The sequence below is a fragment of the Streptopelia decaocto genome (genome assembly GCF_964273445.1).
Source record: "Streptopelia decaocto genome assembly, chromosome: 3".
NCBI lineage: Eukaryota > Metazoa > Chordata > Aves > Columbiformes > Columbidae > Streptopelia > Streptopelia decaocto.
In genome coordinates, this window is record NC_138656.1 from 50,925,972 (window position 1) to 50,947,453 (window position 21,482).

Genomic DNA, 21,482 nt, shown 5'->3' on the forward strand with positions numbered 1-21,482 from the left:
CTCCATCTGTACACTCCATCAATGCACTATATCCTGTTACCCAGGTTATTAGACATTATTGATCCCAGCACTGGCCCTTGGGGATGGTACTTGCAGCCAGCTGTCATTTGGACTTTCCACTATTTTTGATCACAACACTTTGAGTCTCATGTCTCAGCTAATTTTATATCCACCTTAAGTCCAACTATCCAAGCCATATTTCACTAGTTTGTCTATAAGCACACTATGGGAGACCATGCCAAGTGCCTCACAAAAGCCAAAGTCAATGATGTCCACTTTTCTCCCCTTCTGCTCAAAGCCAGTCATCTCAACAAAGAATATGATCAGGCTGGTGAGGTCTCATCTGCCCTTCGTAACTCCACACTAGCTGCCAACCACCTTCGTACAGGAACAACACATTCACCTGCTTCCGGTCCCTTAGAAAAAGTTGATACCTTCTTGTTTCCCGAAGAAGACTTTTTGAAAGCTAACAATTTGTCACTTTGTCAGATTACTTGACACAGATGACCAGAAAGGATGAAATAGAAATGGAACCAGGTATCATAGGTTTATTAGGGAAAAAAAGTTATACCTCAGGACCATATATTTGGCACTGTCCTGAATCAAAAGTATGTGAGAACAATGCAAATGTTAAAACCCAAATCACCATGAAAAATAAAATGCTCTTTTAATCACTTTAGTTCCTTTTTTTTGTTCCCATACAATTTACAATAAACGCAAGAAGCAACTGAAAAGGTGTTAGACCTACACTACATGAGCAAAGGCTGTTGAGATGTTACCATGACATGGTAAGTCCATTAAAGGTACTGAGCAAACCGTTAATGCTAGATTACCCAGAAAGACTATTAGAATCCTACGTTATTGCAAGCTTCCAAATGCCTGCTAGAAAAATCATCATTATACATTTCAGCCTTCACTTTCTGATCTGGATGGAAGTGATTTCGGTAGTATTTTGAATTAACTGTATCCCAGTTTGTCCCATGATGGATCAAAGTCAAGGGAGTTTCCTGCTACTTGATTCTTGTATTGGTGGCTTGGGCTTCCTTTTAGAGGGCAAGTAAGTTAAAAGCAGTTTCTAATTTGCAAGTTACTCATCCCATGCCTCCACACAGTGAAGTGAGAGATAGCAACAATGAATAAATAACACACCAAATAAGATAAGAATGGATTGAAGATGAGTTGCACTCAGAGTTTCAAATAATAAAGGACAGAAAGTTTAACTCATGCTGATAAAACGCTGAATATGTGTTTTTGCTGGACTATACAGTGCCACTCTAACATGGATAGAGGGGTAGATCCCCAAGGAAGTGGGATACAGGTCTTTGATCAATAATTCAAATGTTAGATCAACAGTACTCACAAGAATACAGCTCTTTCCTTGGTTAATATATTGTGCATAGCAATACCTCAAAGAATTAACAGCACCTTTTACATTAAAATTCCAAACACATTTATCTAGCGAACAAGAAAAACTCAGCATCTTTAAGCAGTACTTCTGCAGATGTACAGTACTGTATTTATATAGATACAGATATAGATATCTCAAAGTAAATTTACACTGTGACCTGGTGATTAGTCCAGCAGCGGGCAAACTCACAGGGTAAGTCTTCAGGAGAATATATTGCCTTTGGTGGGCAGCCGGTTATGTGTCACAATTGCATAGGGGAGCCCCGGCAGGCAGCAAAGGACAGTTTAGCATTCCGTTAAGCAAGCACAGCATGCTTAGGTCGTTCCTGCAAGATATAAAAAACTTCCAAATTTTCATGGCTAACACAGTTCTAGATTTCACAGGTTGCGCACATCGCAACCACCTCTCCGTGCCTTAAAGACCCAGAGGAGCAAGGTAGGACACCAAACTTATATCCTGTCCCTGCTTCCAAGCAGAAATCAAGCAGCACCATAGACTTAGGCTGGTGAAGTGGGGACCATGTTTGGAAACAGGGGTTTCTTGAGCAGCTGGTCTTCACTGTTTTGCCTCATTCATCTTTTTTTTCTCTTTTCTGAATCAGTTGCTCACAGTCCTCTGGTAGAAATCATTTGAAAAGCATGGTCTGCCTAAGACAGGGAGGCAGACTGTTACCATTTCCCTGGGATGGGCACGCCACACTCATACCAGCCCACATAGTAGTAGGGTGTTGTGTATCCAATGCGTCCAAACGATACAGGCTCCTGGCGGTACTGGCGGTAATACCCTGTCAGGAGAAAAATGCTTGTTTGCATTTCAAAACAAAGACATAGTAGTTTAACAAAAGTAACAGATGCAGCAAGAGTCAATCCTACAGTCCAAATGAAAATTAGAAGCTGTTTGGTAAGGAGTTTGACAAAAGTTTATTTGCTAGCCCTAGTACTTGCTTTAGATCTTTCTTGAATGATTTAACTCTGGTCCTTTATATTTCTTGTAGGTAGATTAATAGATGTTACTGTCCAAAATTTCTTGAACTATTGTGTAACGCTGTGCTCTGCCAAAGCACTTCTGCATTTCATTCCAAAAGGCGGCTATATTTCCACTGTGTTTATAAAGTTTGCCAGTCAGTTAAAAAATACGAAGGACTCTGGGGTAAAAAGTACCATCAAATCGTATTATCTTACAGGGCTCAAGAGACTATCAACAAACACCAGCTTTTCACAAAACAAAGAGGTATCATTTCATGCAGTAAATATGGAGTTAAGCCCTTTCTCCTCCTTTTTCTTCATCTGCAGAAAGAATGTGACTGCTTAAAGCATTAGGAGCGATGCAGCATTCTTCTCTGCATAGCTCGTGCACTGGAACATCTGAAACACTCATGTCTTCTGCCAATAATATAATTTTGTGCGCACTCTGTCTCCTAGACCTAGTAACACGCATCTGGATTAATCATCCTTCTTTTGAACTAAGAAATGCAGTACTTCCTAGTGAGAGATAAATTCCAGTGATTATTTCAGTATCTTCCTGGTAACACAAATATGAAAAGAATATCAACAAAAAACTTAATGTGGAAACCACTAAAGTCAACTGAATATTTTAAATCAATTGACTTATTGAAAAGTTTGACTGACTTTCATGACTGAGTTTGTTTTGTGAAGCAAGCCATCACCCCCTTGGCTATGTGAGCTGAGCAGTTTACTCAGAGGTACTCCTTCAAGGTGAAAATTTTCACTCAGAGAGAGAAATCTACAAGGGCAGAAAAAAAGTCCTGCAGTCCAACCATAAGTCACTAGACATACTCCTATATGTTTTATATTGAATGAACCGGTCAGATATCATTTGCAAAAGCTGTCTTTGCAAAGACAGAGCTGGTCTTTTCTGGCATGTGGAAGAGTTTGCACATCTATTCAATGAGGCACATTTTATAATTGGGAGAAAGTTTTCATAGACCTATACTCTTTTTTCTGTTTTTGCATTTTGTTCCTGTAAATTATTTGTATTACATGCCCCTCTCTTTCTTTGTGTCTCTCTCTCTGTCAACACCCACAAGTCCTTCTGGGACTTTCATAACCTGTTCAGATAGGCCTGAGAACAAGACCATCTCATCACCTGCTGCACCAGCAGGACTCCTCAGAGAGCTGCCAGCAGCCATAGACAAATAGCCCTGCTCTGTGTCCTGCACCCTGCCCCTTAAACCTCCGGATGGGGTGACAGGAACCTGGCCAGCACCCCACTCTCAGGCTGCTGTACCTCGGATGGTGGGCAGGGCTTCAATGTATGTCTGAGGTCCTGTTCTTCCATCCAGGTGTGAATCCACAAACTGGCAGTGGTCCTCGCCCCTTCCCCAGCTGTCCCCAATGCTGTAGAAGGTGTCTGAAGGATGATAGAGACAAATTATTTGACTCAGCATTATTTTTGTTTAGGATGCTCTTCACCACCAGGAAAATAGATGTGGGAGAAAGCAGACGTACTGCAGTCACAAACACAGTATTACCAATGAACAAACAGTGGCTGGAAAGAGGGGAGAATGCTACTTTCATTGTATGTAAGGAGAAATTATGGAAAACAGAAATTGGTTATAGCCCGGTAAGCAATATTCCTTGTTTTTCAAGTCCATGGACACTGCGCCACAGATAACAGGTGCAGTGAATTTCAACCCAACCAGTCATTTCAATAAGTCATATGAAAGTAAAAAACACTCAAATTGTCAATACTGTTCATTTGACTGCAGCCTCAAATGAAAACTAAAAACTGTGGAACTCTATTTCTAGCAGATGAGGTGCGTCGTGCCACCCTGATTATTTCTTACTGTGTATTCAAGCACTGCCTTACTGTGTATTCAAGCACTGCTCCTTGCAATAAAAACAACACATCAGCATAATCCAAAAAGCCATTGAGATAATCTCAGTACCCCAGATCAACAATATGGACAGTTTTCTCCATTATTTTTCAGCAAACACACCTGTGTAAGAGCTCCTGTTAACCCTTAGGAGTACAGCTCACCCACTCACTGTCACACCAGCCTTTCCTCCAGTGTTCCCCCTGTCAGCTGGTCTCCCCTGCGGTTCTCTGGGGTGCATTGCTCTGTCCTTTGAGAGAAGGACTCCCAGACAGCCATCACACAAGTCTTTCACAGACAAGGCAAAGAAAGCGAGCAGGGGGAGGTGACAATTAATCATATATCAGGAGATTAATCTCAGTGCCTACCTTTCAGGTCATCGCTGAGGTAAATCTTGTACCGTAAGGAGTTGCAAAGAACCACTCCTACAAACTTGCGGTACCAAGTTCGTTTCACATACTGCTTGCCGCTGCAGTCTGAATAGGTGGGGTCGTATTTAAAAGTGAAGGGGATCCAGATAGGCTCACCACCTTGGAGGAAAAAAAATCAACATTAAGGATAGACTTTAGCATTTCAGTCTGAGTTTGGTTGAAGTTAATATCTGATAGTATGTTTTACAAGAAAAGCTGCAGCGGATTAATGCATGACTTTTCTATATCCAAAAATACTACTTCAAGAACAAATATTATTAAAAAAAAAAAGCAAGAGACTTGATTAATTTCCTTCTAGGCAGTAGACAATAATAACTGTTAAAATCATATTAAAAAAATGATTTCATGTACTGAACCACACTTTTAACTAAACAAAACCTCATCTAGTTGTTCCTGCTCTGGGAAGAGGATTGGACTAGGTGATTTTTCGAGGTCCCTTCCAATCCCTAACATTCTGTGATTCTGTGAAATAGTCTCACTGTTTTTAATAAGACATCTTCTCTACCTAGTGATACTCAGTTTATTTTCTAAATAGACCCTGATCTTAGGTCTGACAGTGACAATGCCTAAATACAGTCACTCACATTTTAACACTAAGTATAAACCTTAATGCTTTTGCTAAAAAAACATGTTAAAAATTCTGCTGTAAGTGCCTGTGATGCAACTTAACGCCTATTCTTGCTGTTTCATTAAAAAGATCAAGTCAGAAATGTACTTTCCTGTTTTGTTTTCCCACATTACATTAAAACAGATGAGGTTCCAATAACAGACAAGTGAGACCTTTCCTGGGGAACTCTGTCCAGAGCTTTGCTACAGAGGAACCTGCTTAACTGTACTGCAAAAGACTAAATATTCCTACTGGCTTGCCTAAATGTTTGCTTTATACTAACGAAGATGATATAATTTATTTTGAAATTGCTGTTGTAGTAATGTATATATAATTACAGAAAATGTTTCCAAGCTGGTAATTGGTATTTTTGTCTCTAGCTACAGCACAAAGCCCTGGTTTTACTGTGCTGTTGTGAGGTGGTTTACAAATGAGGTTGAAAGATTTTTTTTTTACTCATTCTTCCTTTGTCTCACCAGGTACATGGGCCAAATGCTGTAAACGCATGTCAGAAGCAATCGCTGATCAGCAGCCGTCAGAACTCCACTGGCTTGGACATAAACATAACTGGACTGACTTTATGCAATTAGTCACATGGTGAGAGGATTGCAGGATTTTGGCCAAAGCTTTCTCTTTAGAATAAAGCAATAAACTATCTATTTCTTGAACACAGTCTTATTGATGTGAATAGCCTGCTTTTGTCCATCACTTTTGCTGACTTCCAGAAATCCTGAAGGATAAACTTAATGTGTCCTGTAAGAGCCGCACTGGATGTTCAGAAACTTAATTTCTACAGCTCTGCCACCTCTTTTTGGTCTATCTTATCTCTAGCACTGCAGCTACATGAAAATATTTTGTCTTCGTCCAGTCGATGCAGAAAGTACAAGCGAAAAAGCCATCACCTTCCAAAACCTCCTTTTCATCAACAGACCCACAAAATAACTGACAGCAGAAAGCCTGCAGGTGACCGGGGACATGGGAAGGCCACTGCTCTCAGAGGCCTCCCACACTGACTGCCAGAGACACAGAGCGCTCATGCTCTCCAACACCTGTGCATCATCAAAGACATCTGAGAGGACATGGGAAAAACAGACCAACAAGCGTAATGAAACATAGAAGGCAGGGAGACACTGGGCATTGTTTTCATGAACAATGTTGTCAAAAAAAAACCCCAAACCAACCATTTGAACTGCTTAGGGAAGCTGACAGAGTGTAAGAAGTATGAGGTCTTTTTTCCTGCATCTCTTCCAAGAGCACATGCTGCCTGGGGTTGACCTACCAATGTGCGTGTCAGCAAGGCTGGTCTGAGCACCAAGAAATCAGCTCTTATGATGAGGGGCTTATTGCAAATTTGGAAATGCAAAGCAAGCTCAACAGCTTCGTGGCATCTCATTCAGGTCAGTAACAAGTCCTTGAATTTTTTAGCAGTTTTAAGGGAATGGTTATCAGTATAGATGAGCATAACAACTAGAGATAGGAAAACCTGATCCTGCTGCTTAAGCTATGCTCAGGCAACTGAAGGACACAGATACAGCAGCAATATAGTTTAGTGCTTATTACTAAGCAATTGTAGCTGTTGTATCATGCAAAGGTCAGGGCAAAATCAAGTGCTTATTCTAACATATCTTTACAAGATTTCTTTTCAAAGACCAGAATAAGGGGTCTTAAGACAGAAAATGTTTTCTGCATTAGCACAATGAATTACTACCTGTTCCTGCTTAAAACTGTAACTCAAACTATGTGTTAATGTGCTTCTGTCACCTATATTGTAACTGTTTTGTTCAGGGTTTATGTACTTCATGAAAGAAACAGCAAAAAAAGACTTACCAGGTGGTCTGACAATGAGGAGGGGATTGTCTAGAAGAATGAAACAAATAAGAAAATTAAAATTTTGTTCCAAACCTTGTTTTACAACATGAAACATACTGTGTAATTCAAGAGAATGTCAGTTGCAGAGTAACTGCCTTTAGCTACATTATAAATATCGGATTTATACTGGTCCTCAGAGCAGGACAGTTTCACTGTAGGCTTCTGAATGTATAGTGTAATACATAACCCACAGGCCTAACTTCCAAATAGAAACGTAACCTAACTCTTGTATGCAAACCTTGGTCTCCAACATCCATCACGCTTAGTACAGTTGTTTAGTGGTATTCATAAAAACGTGAAATTCATCATTTTACCTTTTTTGTCATACTGACAGAATTTTTGCAGGAACCCCCTGGGCAGTACAGGGATCACTGTCCACTACCTCAGGAGCTTCTGTTTGCTTGAAATACTTTCTTTTTTAAATAAAGAAGGATGGAATAGGTGTGGAGTAAAGATAGCAAAACAACTGATCTAATGCATTAGCTTGTCTGTATTTAGTATATTGCAGTTACTGTCATCTCTTAACTAGCTCTTATTGTGGACTAAATACCTGAAAAAAAACCACAGTGCTTGTCTACCCATGGGAAAGAAAAAATTCCATGGAGGTTTTACAGCTTGATGAAAGAGAGCAATGGTTTTCTGATCTCTTCAGTGGGTTACCAGGGGTAAGATCAAACATTTTCAATAAGCAACTTGATCCTATAACAGCGTTCCTTATTGAATATTCTCATCAGCTCAAATATTTCAATAGCACTAGAAGAGCACTTTGAATGAACAACTTCTGTCTCTCCTGACCTACTGTATCACTGTAACTATAGTGTCTGGCTTTAGATTTAGCAACTGCTTTTGTATGTATGTCAGCTGGAAAGCCACCTTTGACCACACAACAAACAGATCAGTGCTAAAATAAAACACTAAATTTGGTGGATTTAACCTGTCAAATGAAGCTCATAAGGTATCTGATTTTGTATAGGAAAACCATGCATTCAGGCTCATATACTGGCAGACAGCTAATCAACAAAACCCTGTAAGATACAGTATGCCTTATTTGTCCAACCTTAAACATTATGCTTGGATTTATACTTGAGCTTCTTACTCCTTTAAAAAAACCTGAATAAATTATGCAGGACAATTTACTTATCTTGCAACTTTGTCTCCCTTCTGTGAAGACTTATTTCCATGGTTCTTGATGGAGCTTCTAAAGCAAGCACTACAGGCTGAGGTCAAATGAGCAAAGGCAGACACTGTGTAAATGCCATATTGTCAAAAGGGCAAAATTTCCAAGAGACAACAGACCTTTCACTCCAGTAAAGGCTGAATAATTTGCCTTTCATTATTCAGAAGAGCCATTGACCTCTGGCTCAATGGAAGAAGAAGAAAAAAACCAGCTCATTTTACGTACTATTTTTAGAAGGGGGTGTTGCTGTTGAACACGTTATTAGCCCTGTGAAAGACCAGCATGCCGTGTCAAAAAAAGAACACAAAACTTTGCCCGCCTGATAGAACAATTGTTTCCTATATTTCTTCCAGAGACAACCACTTCCAGCCGTTCAGCTGTTCACAATTAGGAAGCTAATTTGCTAGATGTTTGGTCAGTCTACCAAAGACATTAAACTTCCCATTGCTTCTGTATTGTTGAACATTAGTAGTCTTTTGCATTTTAAATTCAACTTCCTGTTCCCCGGAAGCTCACTTTAATGTCACTTATATCTTCATAGCGGCATTAGTGCATATTATTTTCCTAGCTTTACTGAAAACAAATAATTAACCTGAAAAAAACCTCTCAAAAGCAGCAAGTTCAGGCTAACCACCAATATTACTGTAACGGTTTCAGTCATCGCCCTGTCACACCTGTTATCGGGAATTCAGTTTTGAGATGAAAATAAAAAGCAAGGCATACCAGATTCTGTGACAAATGTGACTGAAGAGCTAACAGGCCCATAACCAAAGGGATTCTTTGCTTGGACTTTAAAATAATACCTGTAAAAAAAAGAGAGGGGAAAATAAGATTAAAACACTGATTCCATTACAATGGCTACATTATAAATAATACTAAAATAGAATGAGAATCAAATCAGCAGAATTCCACTAAGTTCAGGTGTCCTTTGCATTAAATTGAGTTTAATACTCTGTCAAGGTACGAGCTGGCTGTTAGATACAAATTTCTCCTTTTTGCAATTGCTCATATGCATGTTTTTGATCATTTATTTTTATCATCCCCCCTCCAAAAAACATGCACAATTACATACACTTTATATGAAACAACCAATAGCAATGCACTACAAGAAAAAGTTGCAGGGGAATTAAATTCTGATCTCAGGAACAGTTCTAAACCAGATCATCTTCTCCAAAAGCAGTGGTGTGAACTGCAAACTAAAACTAAATCAGATTTATAAGAGATCAGAAGCTAAGCTTTTGACCTTTCTGTAAAAACTCTAGCAGAATTAAGATCACAATACTTGAGTAATATGACAAAGTTTCACGTTGCCTTATTGATTCCCCAAAGTATTTAAATCACAAAGTGACTTGACACTAGAATTCTGTTCTTTGCATAATAGCAGCAAAATTATTCTTGCTCTTAGAAAAGAATGTGTGTAAGCACATTTTTATTTCATTTCCAAATACAATGATTTTTAGTTGATGCCTATCCTGATATTTTTCCCCAGAACGTTTTCTTCTTTCCCTTTTTTCTTTGTATCCAGGCCAGCAGAAACCCATTAGAATGGAATATTACCATAAAAAGTTTCAGCACAGTATTTTTAAAGTGCTTCAGTTTGTTTTCCTTTCAAGGCTGCTTGCTCAATTTCATTCTTGTAAAGAAATTAATAAAAAACCGACCATGCCTCTGTAATATCCACATAGCATTTGGATCTGGATTTAGCCTCTCATGCAAAAGCAGACATCTCCAAAAGTTCTATACATGACCCACATAACAGGGCGAGCGCTTACTTGCAGGGACAGGTGGCACCGAGCACAGGATTACCTCTCACTGCAATGTCCCAAGTGGCAAGCTTGATACTTCTCACGAAAAAGAGGGGGTTGTGAGGTTTTAGCATGGCTGGAGAGAGAGGAGAGGCGAAGCAAAAAGCCTCCTGTGTGCTCCTTTACTTCTGGCCACCCGAGCAGAGCACAGCAGCCTGAGCACTACTTTAATCCCCTGAGCTGCCAGTGCTCTCACAGGACACCTGCATCCACCCACACCTCCTTCACCCACTCATGCATTCTTCATTCACATTCGGACAGGGCTGGGGGTGCAAGGCTGACATCAGGGACAGAACATATGGCAGCGATTCTTCATGCTGGCTCCCAAAATGCCCCCAACACAGAACCAAGTGCACTGGCTTCACCCAGCACTTGGTATAACTGCTTCAGGAGAGCAGAAGAGAAACGTTTTCCAGCCTACATCTTTTCCACAAGGCTTCAAAGCACAGAGGAAACTTCTGCACAGATGCCTGACTTCCTGCTGCTTCCAAACAGGTATAATTAGATGCCAACTTTGCAACACAGTGGCACCTTCTGAGCAACCCTATGCTAGATTCAAAACATTTCCATGAGAACCATTAAGTGCCAAGATCCACATCTGAAATATGAGGGAGCAGCCCAAGAACCTCATGCTCCAAAGGCACCTATTTAAAAGAGGAAAGGCATGGAGTTTTGTATCTTCTGTAATGCAGGAACTGATTACCTACGTAATCAGAGCAACTGTGCATTCTAGTGTCCTGGTACATATATAAAAGCCTTTCTGGGACACATGATTGTTCAAGATGCCTGCCTGACTGTCTGGAAAAAAACAGCAATGAAGTTATGTGTACATTTCCCTTCGCTAAATTGGAAAATTAGTTCCTAAGCCTTTATATACACAAGAAGTCTTTACTAGTGCCAGAAAGAGAGCCAGGTCTCATGACTTGCTGACCCGTGGTTTAAACATAGATGATGCTATGACTGCTGCATTAAGAACGTCAATAAAATAATGCAGTCAGGATATATTTCTTTCTCAGACATGACAAATAAAAAAGAAATTGCCAAAGCCCTTCTAGGTCCAGGCATCCGACATTTTTGTTAGTCAGAATCCTTCAGCTGATGAATTTGCCAGATCTCAAATCAGTATAACTTGACTGTTCTTCAGCACATAAATACATGAACAAAATTTGTAATATGTAAGTTGATTGTGCTTTGATTATACTTTACTTAAGCAAAATTGCAACAGACACAGAAGAATCACAACTGCAAGAGATGCAATACCGTTTGCTGTTCATTTTCAATACCATCAAGAAAAAAGCTTTTCTTCCTAATAATAAACCTCCTTAGAGATTTTATTTAGCGCTTCTGATGACATGTCAAAAAGGGGCATAACAAACTGTAATGGGGCAATGAATATGTAATAGTTTTATTCATTTAGACTATATGCCTAATCGTATCACCATACCTGTCACTTTGAGCAAAACCATTTTATGACTTAATTCAAGCTGTCTCCCTTCTGTTTGAATTAAATAGCTGGCACTCACAGCCACAAAGTGAGATAATCATTCAGCATGCTAATTAGGGAAACAGCTGTTTTTTAAAAAATTCATTACCCTCAAAATCCTTTTCCCAGCCTCTCTGAAGGTGTGTCTGCATGGACCCCCATCCCTGCACCCCGACCAGCAGCAGGCTGAGCTGGCAGCACCATCTGTGTGTGCTGCAGGTGGCAGGGTGGGAGCCATAGCACCGTGACCGTGTGCCAGACATGGGGATGGTGGCACAGCTGCTGCTGGAGCTCCGTTGATGCCGGGTGGGCATGAGGGTGGATGCATGAAGGGTACATGCAGATGTCTGGGAGGGAGAGCCACCCACTGCCCAGGAAGGGGACGGGATGAGCCAACGTGACAGCTCTGCACAGACCCCTGCCCAGCAGGATCGGTGGATGAGGACAGGCTGAGAGAGTTGGGTTGTTCATCCTGGAGAAGAGAAGGCTCTGGGGAAACCTTATAGCAGCCTTCCAGTGCCTAAACGGGACCTAAAAGAAATTTGGAGAGGGACTTCTTACAAGGGCATGTAGTGATACAACAAGGGGTAATGGCTTTAAACTGAAAAAGGGTAGATTTAGACTAGATATAAGGAAGAAATTCTTCACCATGAGGGTGGTGAGACTATGGAACAGGCTGTCCAGAGACGCTGTGAGTGTCCCGTGCCTGGCAGTATTCCAGGCCAGGCTGGATGAGGCTTTGAGCAACCCGGTCTGTGGAAAGTGTCCCTGCCTATGGCAGGGAGGGTGGAACTAGATGATCTCTAAGGTTCCTTCCAACCAAAACCATTCAATGATTCTAGAAGGAAGAGGCTGGGAGTGGGTGGGGGAGGACAAGCAGGTTTCTTCCCACTGGCACATGGAAAGGGCCGCAGGGGCTGAAACCTTCCTCCTGCAAATGCACCACCCCTCCAAAAAAAAACCAAAACACAATACGTAAATCAGCTGCCTGCAGGTTTACAGTACAAAGTGTCTCCCTTCAACAAAAATGGCCTAGCACTACATCTATCATGAATATTTACAACAAACATTATAATATGACACTAGAGAAGAGCTGGAAGAGGAGCTTCCTGCACAGTTGGTGTGAGGTAGGCATGGGCCACACAGGTCTACCGCTTGCAGAGGACAAGGGTTGCATTGACATCTTACCTCTTTTGTGATGTCTGGTGATAGACAGCAGCCAGCTGTGGCAGATGCTGCTTGTTGGGGGTACTTTGGCTTTGCTTTAATGGAGACGCAAAAGGGAAACAAAAAACAAGCCAGAAGATCTAGGCTCTGTTTGTAATTGTGAGCCCTGAGTAATGTTTGAGAGCCTCCTATGAAATGCTCTGTACACACTGGAATTGCTAGCAGGCACACTGGGATCAAAATGTTTCTGGAGAGAACAAAAACTAAGTGGACAGGGAAGAAGATCTGAAGAGCCATGAAGATACAGTGGTAAAGGATGGTGTTTTAAATCATGAGACTATCTAGCCATTCCTATCAGGCACTACCACAACTTTCCTGCAGAAAGGCAGGAAAAAGCCTAACCATGCTGAAGAAAGAGATTGAAATGTTTATGACAGGGATTGTAATGTCTGTGGCTGCAGAAGACTGGACTTAGTGGTTCAGCAGATGCTGTTCAGCCTTTTGCATCAGTCTTCCGTGACAGCTGAGAATTAAGGTTAGGGAAGGGACATTGTCAAGACTGACGGCTTTAAGATTTAATAAAGTTTAAAGTAATTTTATCATTTACATTCACATGTCACAAGGAAGCAGCTCCTGTGGCCACTGAAGCTGACCAGAATTTTGTTAATGGAAAAACTTTCACTTCTCAAATAGAGGTTAGACCAGGCATTGGAAGAAAACTTATGATGCAGGTTAAACACAGACTTCCATTTTGTTTGTAAAACCTAAACACCAGGCAGATTTTTTTCAGGAGATGCTGACAGCATCACATCTTCTCTAGGGCTGACTTCTGCCAAGATGCCAACCCTTCTCTGATGCACTGTGCATGCCATGAGATTGTACCACCAATAAGCCCTCATGGGACACCCAGCAGCCAATAGCATCTGCATATAGGAAATCGGACTTAATCAATGCAAACACAAAACTTTTGGACTAACTTGACATTTCATGCCACGCTTTCTTGGTTAGGCATGGGGTCTTTTCCCAGTGGTTAGGAAGTTATTTTTAAGACAACAAATAGGCAACCAATTCAGCCTGTGGATTTGGAGATTGCAAATGAGATTGGACAATACACACAATTTCTCTGCTGTAAAGAACCCTTCTTCTCCACCACAGACCCCACATGAAGACTTCATTGCCTCTACCAAGTGAGGCATGCTAGTCCCAGCCCACAATCCCAGTGCATTTCCCATGTTACGAAATACAGGAGCAACATGTGCCACCAGTGTCTAAGAGACTGTAGTTATCAGCATGTGAAGAGCAATCATGTAGCCCAAGGCAGCACCAAAAGTATTTCACACTCAGAATTTGACAGAAAAGTATGAGAGATGCTGAACATTTGTCAATTTTAATGTTGCATCTACAATTTTAATGTAGTCCCTTTGTGGCCGTTTATTTCCCATCCAAGTGCCATAAATTATTACAATATCACACAAAGCACACATTCTTGTTTTGCCATTTCAGTGAAATTTTTTTCAAGATAAAGACCTGACAGACTGATTTCTGACCGACTTCCACAGCCTCGTTATATACCACCAAGCCCTCTCTTCCAGCACAACTCATGTGATCAGACAGTAAAAACAGACCAGAGAGCAGCACCTCTCCTCACCAGCTCTTAGGTACCAAATATCAGCCATGCCAGTATGTAGGAATGTACGCACCACATAACATCAAGAGTATGCTTTAGCAGACTCTTACCCCCAAAATTTGATTTAGTTATACATAAGACTAGAACATGTTTTTTTCTAAATAAGATTTTCTCTGTTACTGATATGTGTTTATATATACACAAACATATATGCATGTACACAGTCATCTGCTCCAGGGTTAATATGGTAAACATGTCATGTAAGTAGTTGTGCAGTTTATAAAACAACTTGCTGTCAAACAGAATCAATAAAATCTAGATCAGACAAACATTTATACTCAGGCAAAGAAAAACAATTAACTATTGTCAAAAACAAACACAGCTGAAAAGAATGGATCAAATCTTTACCGTGTGTTGGGCTTCAGGTTCTCAATGGGCAAATGAGTAGTTCCTGCAGTCCTGGTTGACCACTTATTCTTTAAAAAGTCATCATAGGATGCACTGTAAACCAGATAGCCTGTAAAGAGGAAAGACAAATAATAGTGAGGATTACAAATAAATTTTAAATTATATCCCAAGTCTTAGGTGTTGTGGTAGATTTTTACGGGCTAAAAACAGTGGAAGTATCTTTAAATATGGAACTGATTTGATGTCTAACTGTCCTGGGAAAATCCTAGGCTACAATTATTTCCTGTTATTAGCCAATAATAATGGAGCATTACATCAGAGTTACCCAGTTGCAAATACTGATTTACAACACAGTGAAGGCAGAAAGATGATAGAATCAACCCATTAATTGTTTTAAGTGGTACACTGTGCAGAAACTAATATTATTAGAAATGCCATGTTTAAAAAAAAAATGTTGTGCAAACTGCACTCAGCAAGATACTGGATCAGTAGTCTTGAAGAATGAAACACTGTGGGGCAGACATCACATGGCCTGTTCAAGTGCCACCTTCTGCTTTCCCAACCATTACTGCAACCATTAGTCAGCTCTTTGAGCTCCCACCCCTCTGCCATCACTGTCAGTCACATATCTGTGTGAGGCTCCTCAAAAACTGTGCATCAGCACCAAAGAAGTGGAGTTTTCCAATGCTTACTTCAGATCTTTGAGTCCATTGATAAACAGGGGTTGATTAATTTCTAAAATATTTTGGTTATTTATTTGCTCTAGTGTTTTTTAGCAACAATTGAGATTCATTCTTGAGGTCAGTTGGGCTTCTCTGTGGCTCTCAAAAGGTCTGAAGACATTAAAGGAGATATAATTTAATACATTTGTTCAACATACCCCTCACCCCTGAAGCTCATTTATCAGACAGATATTTGAGCAAAATTTCAGTAAAACAAGGTAATCATATCCTGGCCCACAGACTCTACTGGAGATAAACAACTCTGATATGTTTTTTTCATTAAATAAAAAAAGTGGACTAGAAGACCATCAAGCCAGAAGCCCCTCTACAAGCAGACTGCTCCTGCAGCCATGCTCACAGTGGGGCAGGACCCAGAGCTACTCCAGCCACACAGTCACCTTAGTTCAGAGTGGACTAAAGCCAAGTGTGAAAGATGCTCCAAGACAGGCTTGGAAGGTGACTGTGGTGGAGCTGAGGGCACTACCTGCAGGCAGAAGTGCTCAGCTGAGCACAGGGAGCATCCAGGTGAGAAGTAGTACCTTCAGAACCTCTAGCACAAAAGCAGTGCCAAAATTTTTGAAATATCTGGACCAGCATGGGCGCATTGCTCTGGCATTGAGGGATGACAAAGGGACCTTTCTTGCTCCTCAGAAAGTAGCTCACTTCCGTTAGAGAGTTGCAAAGGAGTGACAACTTCATGAGCTGTTGGCTCAGTTTAAGGTAAAAATGGTCATTTAAGAAAACCTTCCCCTTCCCCATTTCCTTCTCAGGAGAGCAAAGCTCAGGAGAGTACCTGTTACCATGTCTCCTCGAGCAGGTTTGGCCCAGTCCACGATGACAAAGGAGTGACAGCCTTCGACTGCCACGACAGTGATGTTGTGAGGGGCTCTCAGGGGATGCAGCTCTTTCTCTCTGAGGTCATTAGGGATGATTTCATCGAGACTCTCCACTTGGAAGTGCTCCAGGGCCTCTGTCAAGGAGCAGGGGGCGGCTGGATCTTTATTGAGATAGGTGACATAGGGAGCTGGAAGAGACAGGGTGAGGTTCAGTTAGCAGTTTGTAGGTACCACAGAGCAGCACACAGGCTGGCAATTTCCTGAAAAGAAGAGAAGGAAGTTTTGTGATGAATCTGAAAATTCCTCCCCTTGCAGCCCAGAGATGGTTCACTGCTGACAAAAAAGCATGGCTTGTACTCCATTTGATTAATGAGCAGGGAGAAGGGGATGCCAATATTCAGGTCTACTTGACAGTGACAACTGTACCAAATTACACAAAGACAGAAGGATCATCTTTGCTATGAGAGGCAGAAGAGTGCAACGTGACTACAAGACCCTCTGCATGCTACCTCCAGCTGCTCTGCAGGTGGGGTAGAAATGTCACCTAAACCCTCTGCCTTTCCACATGTGTGGATCCGTGTCAGGGCCTTAGACCATCTAAGACTTCACCAGGTCTTAGTGGTTTTTTCTTACACAACTGAAGCTAAGGTGAAACAACAGACAGAACAAGAAAAGTAACTCTAAGGTGAAGTCTGACCAGGTTAAATGAAGGGATTATTGCTGTGGTTCTCTGGGTACTAAAGGACCAGGAGTCATGAGTCCCTACCTTCCAGGAATGTGCTTCCAACCTGTAGCTTCTGTTTTGAAAAGCTTTAAACTGACTGGAATTGCACTTCAGTTCAGGAAAAGATTAAACTACCTTTCTATTGCCTTAAAAGTCACTGTAGCATCCAAAGTAAGTACTATAAAACTTGCTTTGGAAATGTTTATTCAGTTGTAATAATACAATTCATTGAAATGGTAATATTATTTCCCTAGTGCCTTGAAATGTTCACAAACCAACATTTCTTGGTTTATCTTATTGGATTTCATGTCCTAAAGGGATTTTTTCCAGATCTTGCAATGAAGTTAATTTTAGCCTCTCCAGCTAAATGAATCAAGAAGCACTGTCAGTGCAAGAGCTGAATAGAAACATCATGAAATTGTTTGGACAGGGAAAATGAAGATGCGCTGGAAAAAGTCTTGGCATATATGAAACCAAATCTTTTTCTCCAGCAGCAGAGCTCTACTCTAACCCATGTGAAGCCTGTGGATTTGGGAAGGCAAGTCAAGACATGAGTCAAAGCTGACTCTCCACCCTTCAAACTTCTATGTGAAATGCCAGGTGAGCCAGCAGCTGACCTGACCTCAGTTCAAATGCCAGAGGTTTCTAAAGGGCTGCAGAGAGGTTGCCAGTCTGAGGTAGAAGCTGGAATGCAGTGCCCTACCACCTCCAAATCCCTCCAGTCTTTGTCCCAGCTCCTTCTCAGACAAAGAAGCACAGCAGCTCTGAAGTCAGATCTGCAACACCTACCTACACACTTGAATGGCTCGGCTACACAGGAGCCAGCCTCCTGGCTCATGTCAATGTACTGGGGATTCCTTCATCAAGTTCCTTCTACACAGCAAAAATACAAATAGCAAAGTGAAATTTATGTCTATTGGTTTTACTTTTTGGAAAGTTCATATCCAAAACACCATTCATTCCTTGACTTTGAAGCACACCTTTCACATAGATGCTTGTGCAAGGTGGGTGAAATCACTGGGGTTATATTCATTCATGGAAAATAATTAGGTCCCCCAGAGGAAGACTCACACCTATATGGAGATTTGCACTGATTAAACTACTGGTATCAACCTAAAATTATGCAGTTGAGCTGAACTGAGCACCAGAGTAGACACTCTTGCTCTCTTACTGACTTCAGCTAAACTGAACACAACGCAAAATCCAAAGCAGAGCACTTAGACTGAAAGAGTACAATGAGGTTTGCACTGCTTCAACAAAATTGGTGTGGAGCCACACACAAGCATGCAAGTATTGAAGTTATGAACAAAGTATTGCTGTTTGGTTTTCCCAGCTGGCAGTCCTTACAGTCCCTACAGGCAACCCCACACACCAGTCTGTGGGATGTATCTGTGCAATGGTCTCAGCTTAAGGGCTGACTTTGCTAGAAGAAGAATTCTTTGCAGCACAAGTAATGAGCTACATAAACCAAAGGACATCCTTACCAGTGAACCGTTTCTTCCCAGCAATATCATATTCTGACACAGGGCCAGTGCCAACAACGCTCGTCTCTGGATAGACAACTTCAAATTCTGTCCTTGTAGAAGCAGTGGTGGTGGTGATGGTGGTCGTGGTTGTTGGCAAAGTGCTCTCAAAAAACTCATAGTCTTCAGAGGAAACAAAAGACAAAAATGTTAGCTTGCTTTCTGTTATTTTGGCTTAACTATGAGAAGGGAAACATTTCTATCAGCAGCCACAGTCCCAAAGGAGTGCCACGCACCCTGTCGCACACTCCTTCAGGGCCTCTAAGTCAGGGTCAGTCACACTTCAGCTTTGCAACAGTCCTTGCCTTGGGATACTAGTGTTGTTGCCAATTTAGATCTTGCTCACACAAGTAAAAAGGGTGACAATAAACAAATGTATTCATACAGCAATATCTTGGACGCATTCTGTTTGTCACCTCCCCTTACAATCCTCAAAGAAAGACAGCACAGTAGATGAATCCCTGGCCACAGCCCTCAGGTGCCAAAGGAAGTAGATGATAAATTGGAAAAATGGCCTTTTAGGAAAACTCTGTGTTATTATGCTAAAATTCTAGAGCTGGTTCATACTGTTTTTAAACCTTCCTGCAACTTAGATGCATGGAGTCTTCTATTTGCCATTTGTGGTCCCATTAGGCCATGAGGGAAGGCAAACTTGCACATGTGAATCTCCTGATATTCAGTCCTCCCTGATATTTGGTCTCGTTAAATTCAGTGCTCTCTGAAAAGCTACTGCGCTACCAGACACACAAAATGATGTGAAAGAAGCCCGTGGGATCCCTACCATGTCCTTCTACAGTCTGTGGGACTCTGCTCATGGCTTTCAGTGTTTTCTGATTAAACTGCTAAAACATTTGTTTTCTTCAGGTGACCTGCCCCTAAGGGGAGGCCTGGCAAAAGAACTGTGCATCCCCTCATCCTCACATTCTTAGCTGACCTCTGTATGAAGCGGTCAGAATAAAAAGTCAAAAAGTCTATGATACCTTCCTCTCAGTTGCTGCACTCTCTTTAAATGTATTTTCTGTTGTTGATGGTGGTTTGCCTTAAGATCCCAGCACTACAGCCACAAAGAAAAAAGTTTATTAGTTCAGAACCATACATTCTACAAAAATGCTAACATTAGAACACTCTGAGTTTAACAGAGGTCTGTATTTATCTGCTTTAATATGTGGTGGTAAGAGCAGGAATCTGAGGATTAGAAGCAGCAGAACACCAGAAGTCGGTGATGGTAGAAAGTGAATGCTAGTTCCAGGAACTGGATAATCTGCATTCCCTGTGCAAACAATGCTGGGACTTGAGGCTTCCTCTTCAGCTAAGTTCTTTGTGTCCTGAATCATAATATCAGGATGACATGAACATAACTGTAAAAATCTTTCCCTCTTCTCCTTTTATGTGATTTCAAGTATCTTTAATTGAAATTCCACATAAATTCAGCAGATTATTTTATATGTAAGTGATCTCATTCAGTATGAGTATGTTTGAGTCTAAATGCAGACTACACATCAAGAAAAAGATTAAATAATATATTCACAGTGCTGTGGAGTACTAAAAGCTCACTAAGGTATTTCAGGTTTCCAGGGCACAGACAATATTTTTATTTTCTATTTTAGAAGAGTTCATTGACTTCAACTGGGCTGAAGTTACAAGTTGTACCAGGGAAAGTAAGTCTAAGATTGAAGCAGTGACTGTATGACTCAGCTCTAAGCATAATTTATTTCCGCAATAGGTTCATGTTAGACAGCAGGACTGATAGAAAGGGACCTTCCTGTCCAGAAACAATTGCCTTTGCACCCTTGAACTTCACATGTGATGTGGGACTCCGGAAAGATTTTCCAGCTCACCATTGCTTGCTTAAGCTCGCATTCACCAGCTTGATCCCTCAAACCCAATTCTAAAGTAAAAAGAGGGAAAAACCCCAACCCCAAACACGCCACTTGCAAAATACTTTTACAGTTAAACAGTACCATCATCATATATCACATAGGCCTCTGTAGTCGCTGTCACATCTGAATCCAGTCCTGAGAATGTATCTACTGAAAGAAAGAAAAAAATGCTGTAAGAATTCAATGGTCTCATCACCACTGTTTAGTAAAATACTTCTGGGATAAAATTTAAAATAAAAATCTTCAGTTAGTTGATTTGTAAAGAAAAAACCCAACTGCTTCAGATAACATAGTCACAGTCCATTCTGCATGTTTAGAATAACAGCTGAGTAGCTAGGTGCAGTAGTAAGGAGCTTTGCTGAAGGAAAATGGGTTCAGGGTTGCTACTCAAAACTGAGAGTAATGCACCTTCCAGGAGCTCTGCCCTGGCCCTGGGAGCTCTGGAGCAAAGGCAGCTTTCAGCAAGCAGGTAATGTGCAGTTCAGGGTTTAACAACCTTTTATAGTCTCAGGAGCTGCAAATGTGAGAAATTTATATGCTAAAAAACAAACAAGCAATTCAAATAAACTGAAAAATTCTACTCAAATATTTTTGTAGAGGAATAAAAATCAAACAACCCACAGGGCATGACATTTACAGACTGTGTCTCTGCTAGCAAGTAATGCAGCCCAAAAATGAATGGACTTGGAGAATGAAGTAACTTGAGCGGGATTTCCCAAGGTTTTACTTTGCACTAGCTTCAGTCTGGTCCTGTGGACTGAATGCCCATCAGAGTTTGGGGCACATACGTGCCATCCTGCAGCACTGCTTCTGCTTTAGCTTCATCCAACAGGAACTCAGTTTGTGCACAGCATGATTGATTCATGACACAAACGAAAGCAAGAAGAGATGCTTACGACGTGCACATCAAAAACACTCTCCTGAACCACCCCAGAACCCAATGAAAATGCACCTACAGACTTCCCAGATGCCTGTTCCT

The 21,482-nt window shown here is 41.2% G+C and overlaps 1 protein-coding gene across 2 annotated transcripts in view; it reads right to left on the reverse strand.

Annotated features, from left to right (window-relative positions):
- Positions 1-528: 528 nt before the first annotated feature.
- The window catches only part of FNDC1 (fibronectin type III domain containing 1), a 68,273-nt gene continuing 47,319 nt past the window's right edge, over positions 529-21,482 (reverse strand). Inside the window, exons 12-20 of one of the 2 annotated variants that reach the window (XM_082048368.1) lie at positions 20,585-20,650; positions 18,585-18,746; positions 16,334-16,564; positions 14,819-14,927; positions 9,052-9,131; positions 7,110-7,139; positions 4,613-4,774; positions 3,656-3,778; positions 529-2,192 (exon numbers count right to left, since the gene is read on the reverse strand). In XM_082048368.1, the coding sequence (XP_081904494.1) occupies positions 2,077-2,192; positions 3,656-3,778; positions 4,613-4,774; positions 7,110-7,139; positions 9,052-9,131; positions 14,819-14,927; positions 16,334-16,564; positions 18,585-18,746; positions 20,585-20,650 (1,079 nt within the window). In that variant the 3' untranslated portion in view covers positions 529-2,076. Of the gene's footprint in view, positions 2,193-3,655; positions 3,779-4,612; positions 4,775-7,109; positions 7,140-9,051; positions 9,132-14,818; positions 14,928-16,333; positions 16,565-18,584; positions 18,747-20,584; positions 20,654-21,482 lie in introns of both variants that reach the window. The other variant, XM_082048367.1, reaches the window with a different exon arrangement.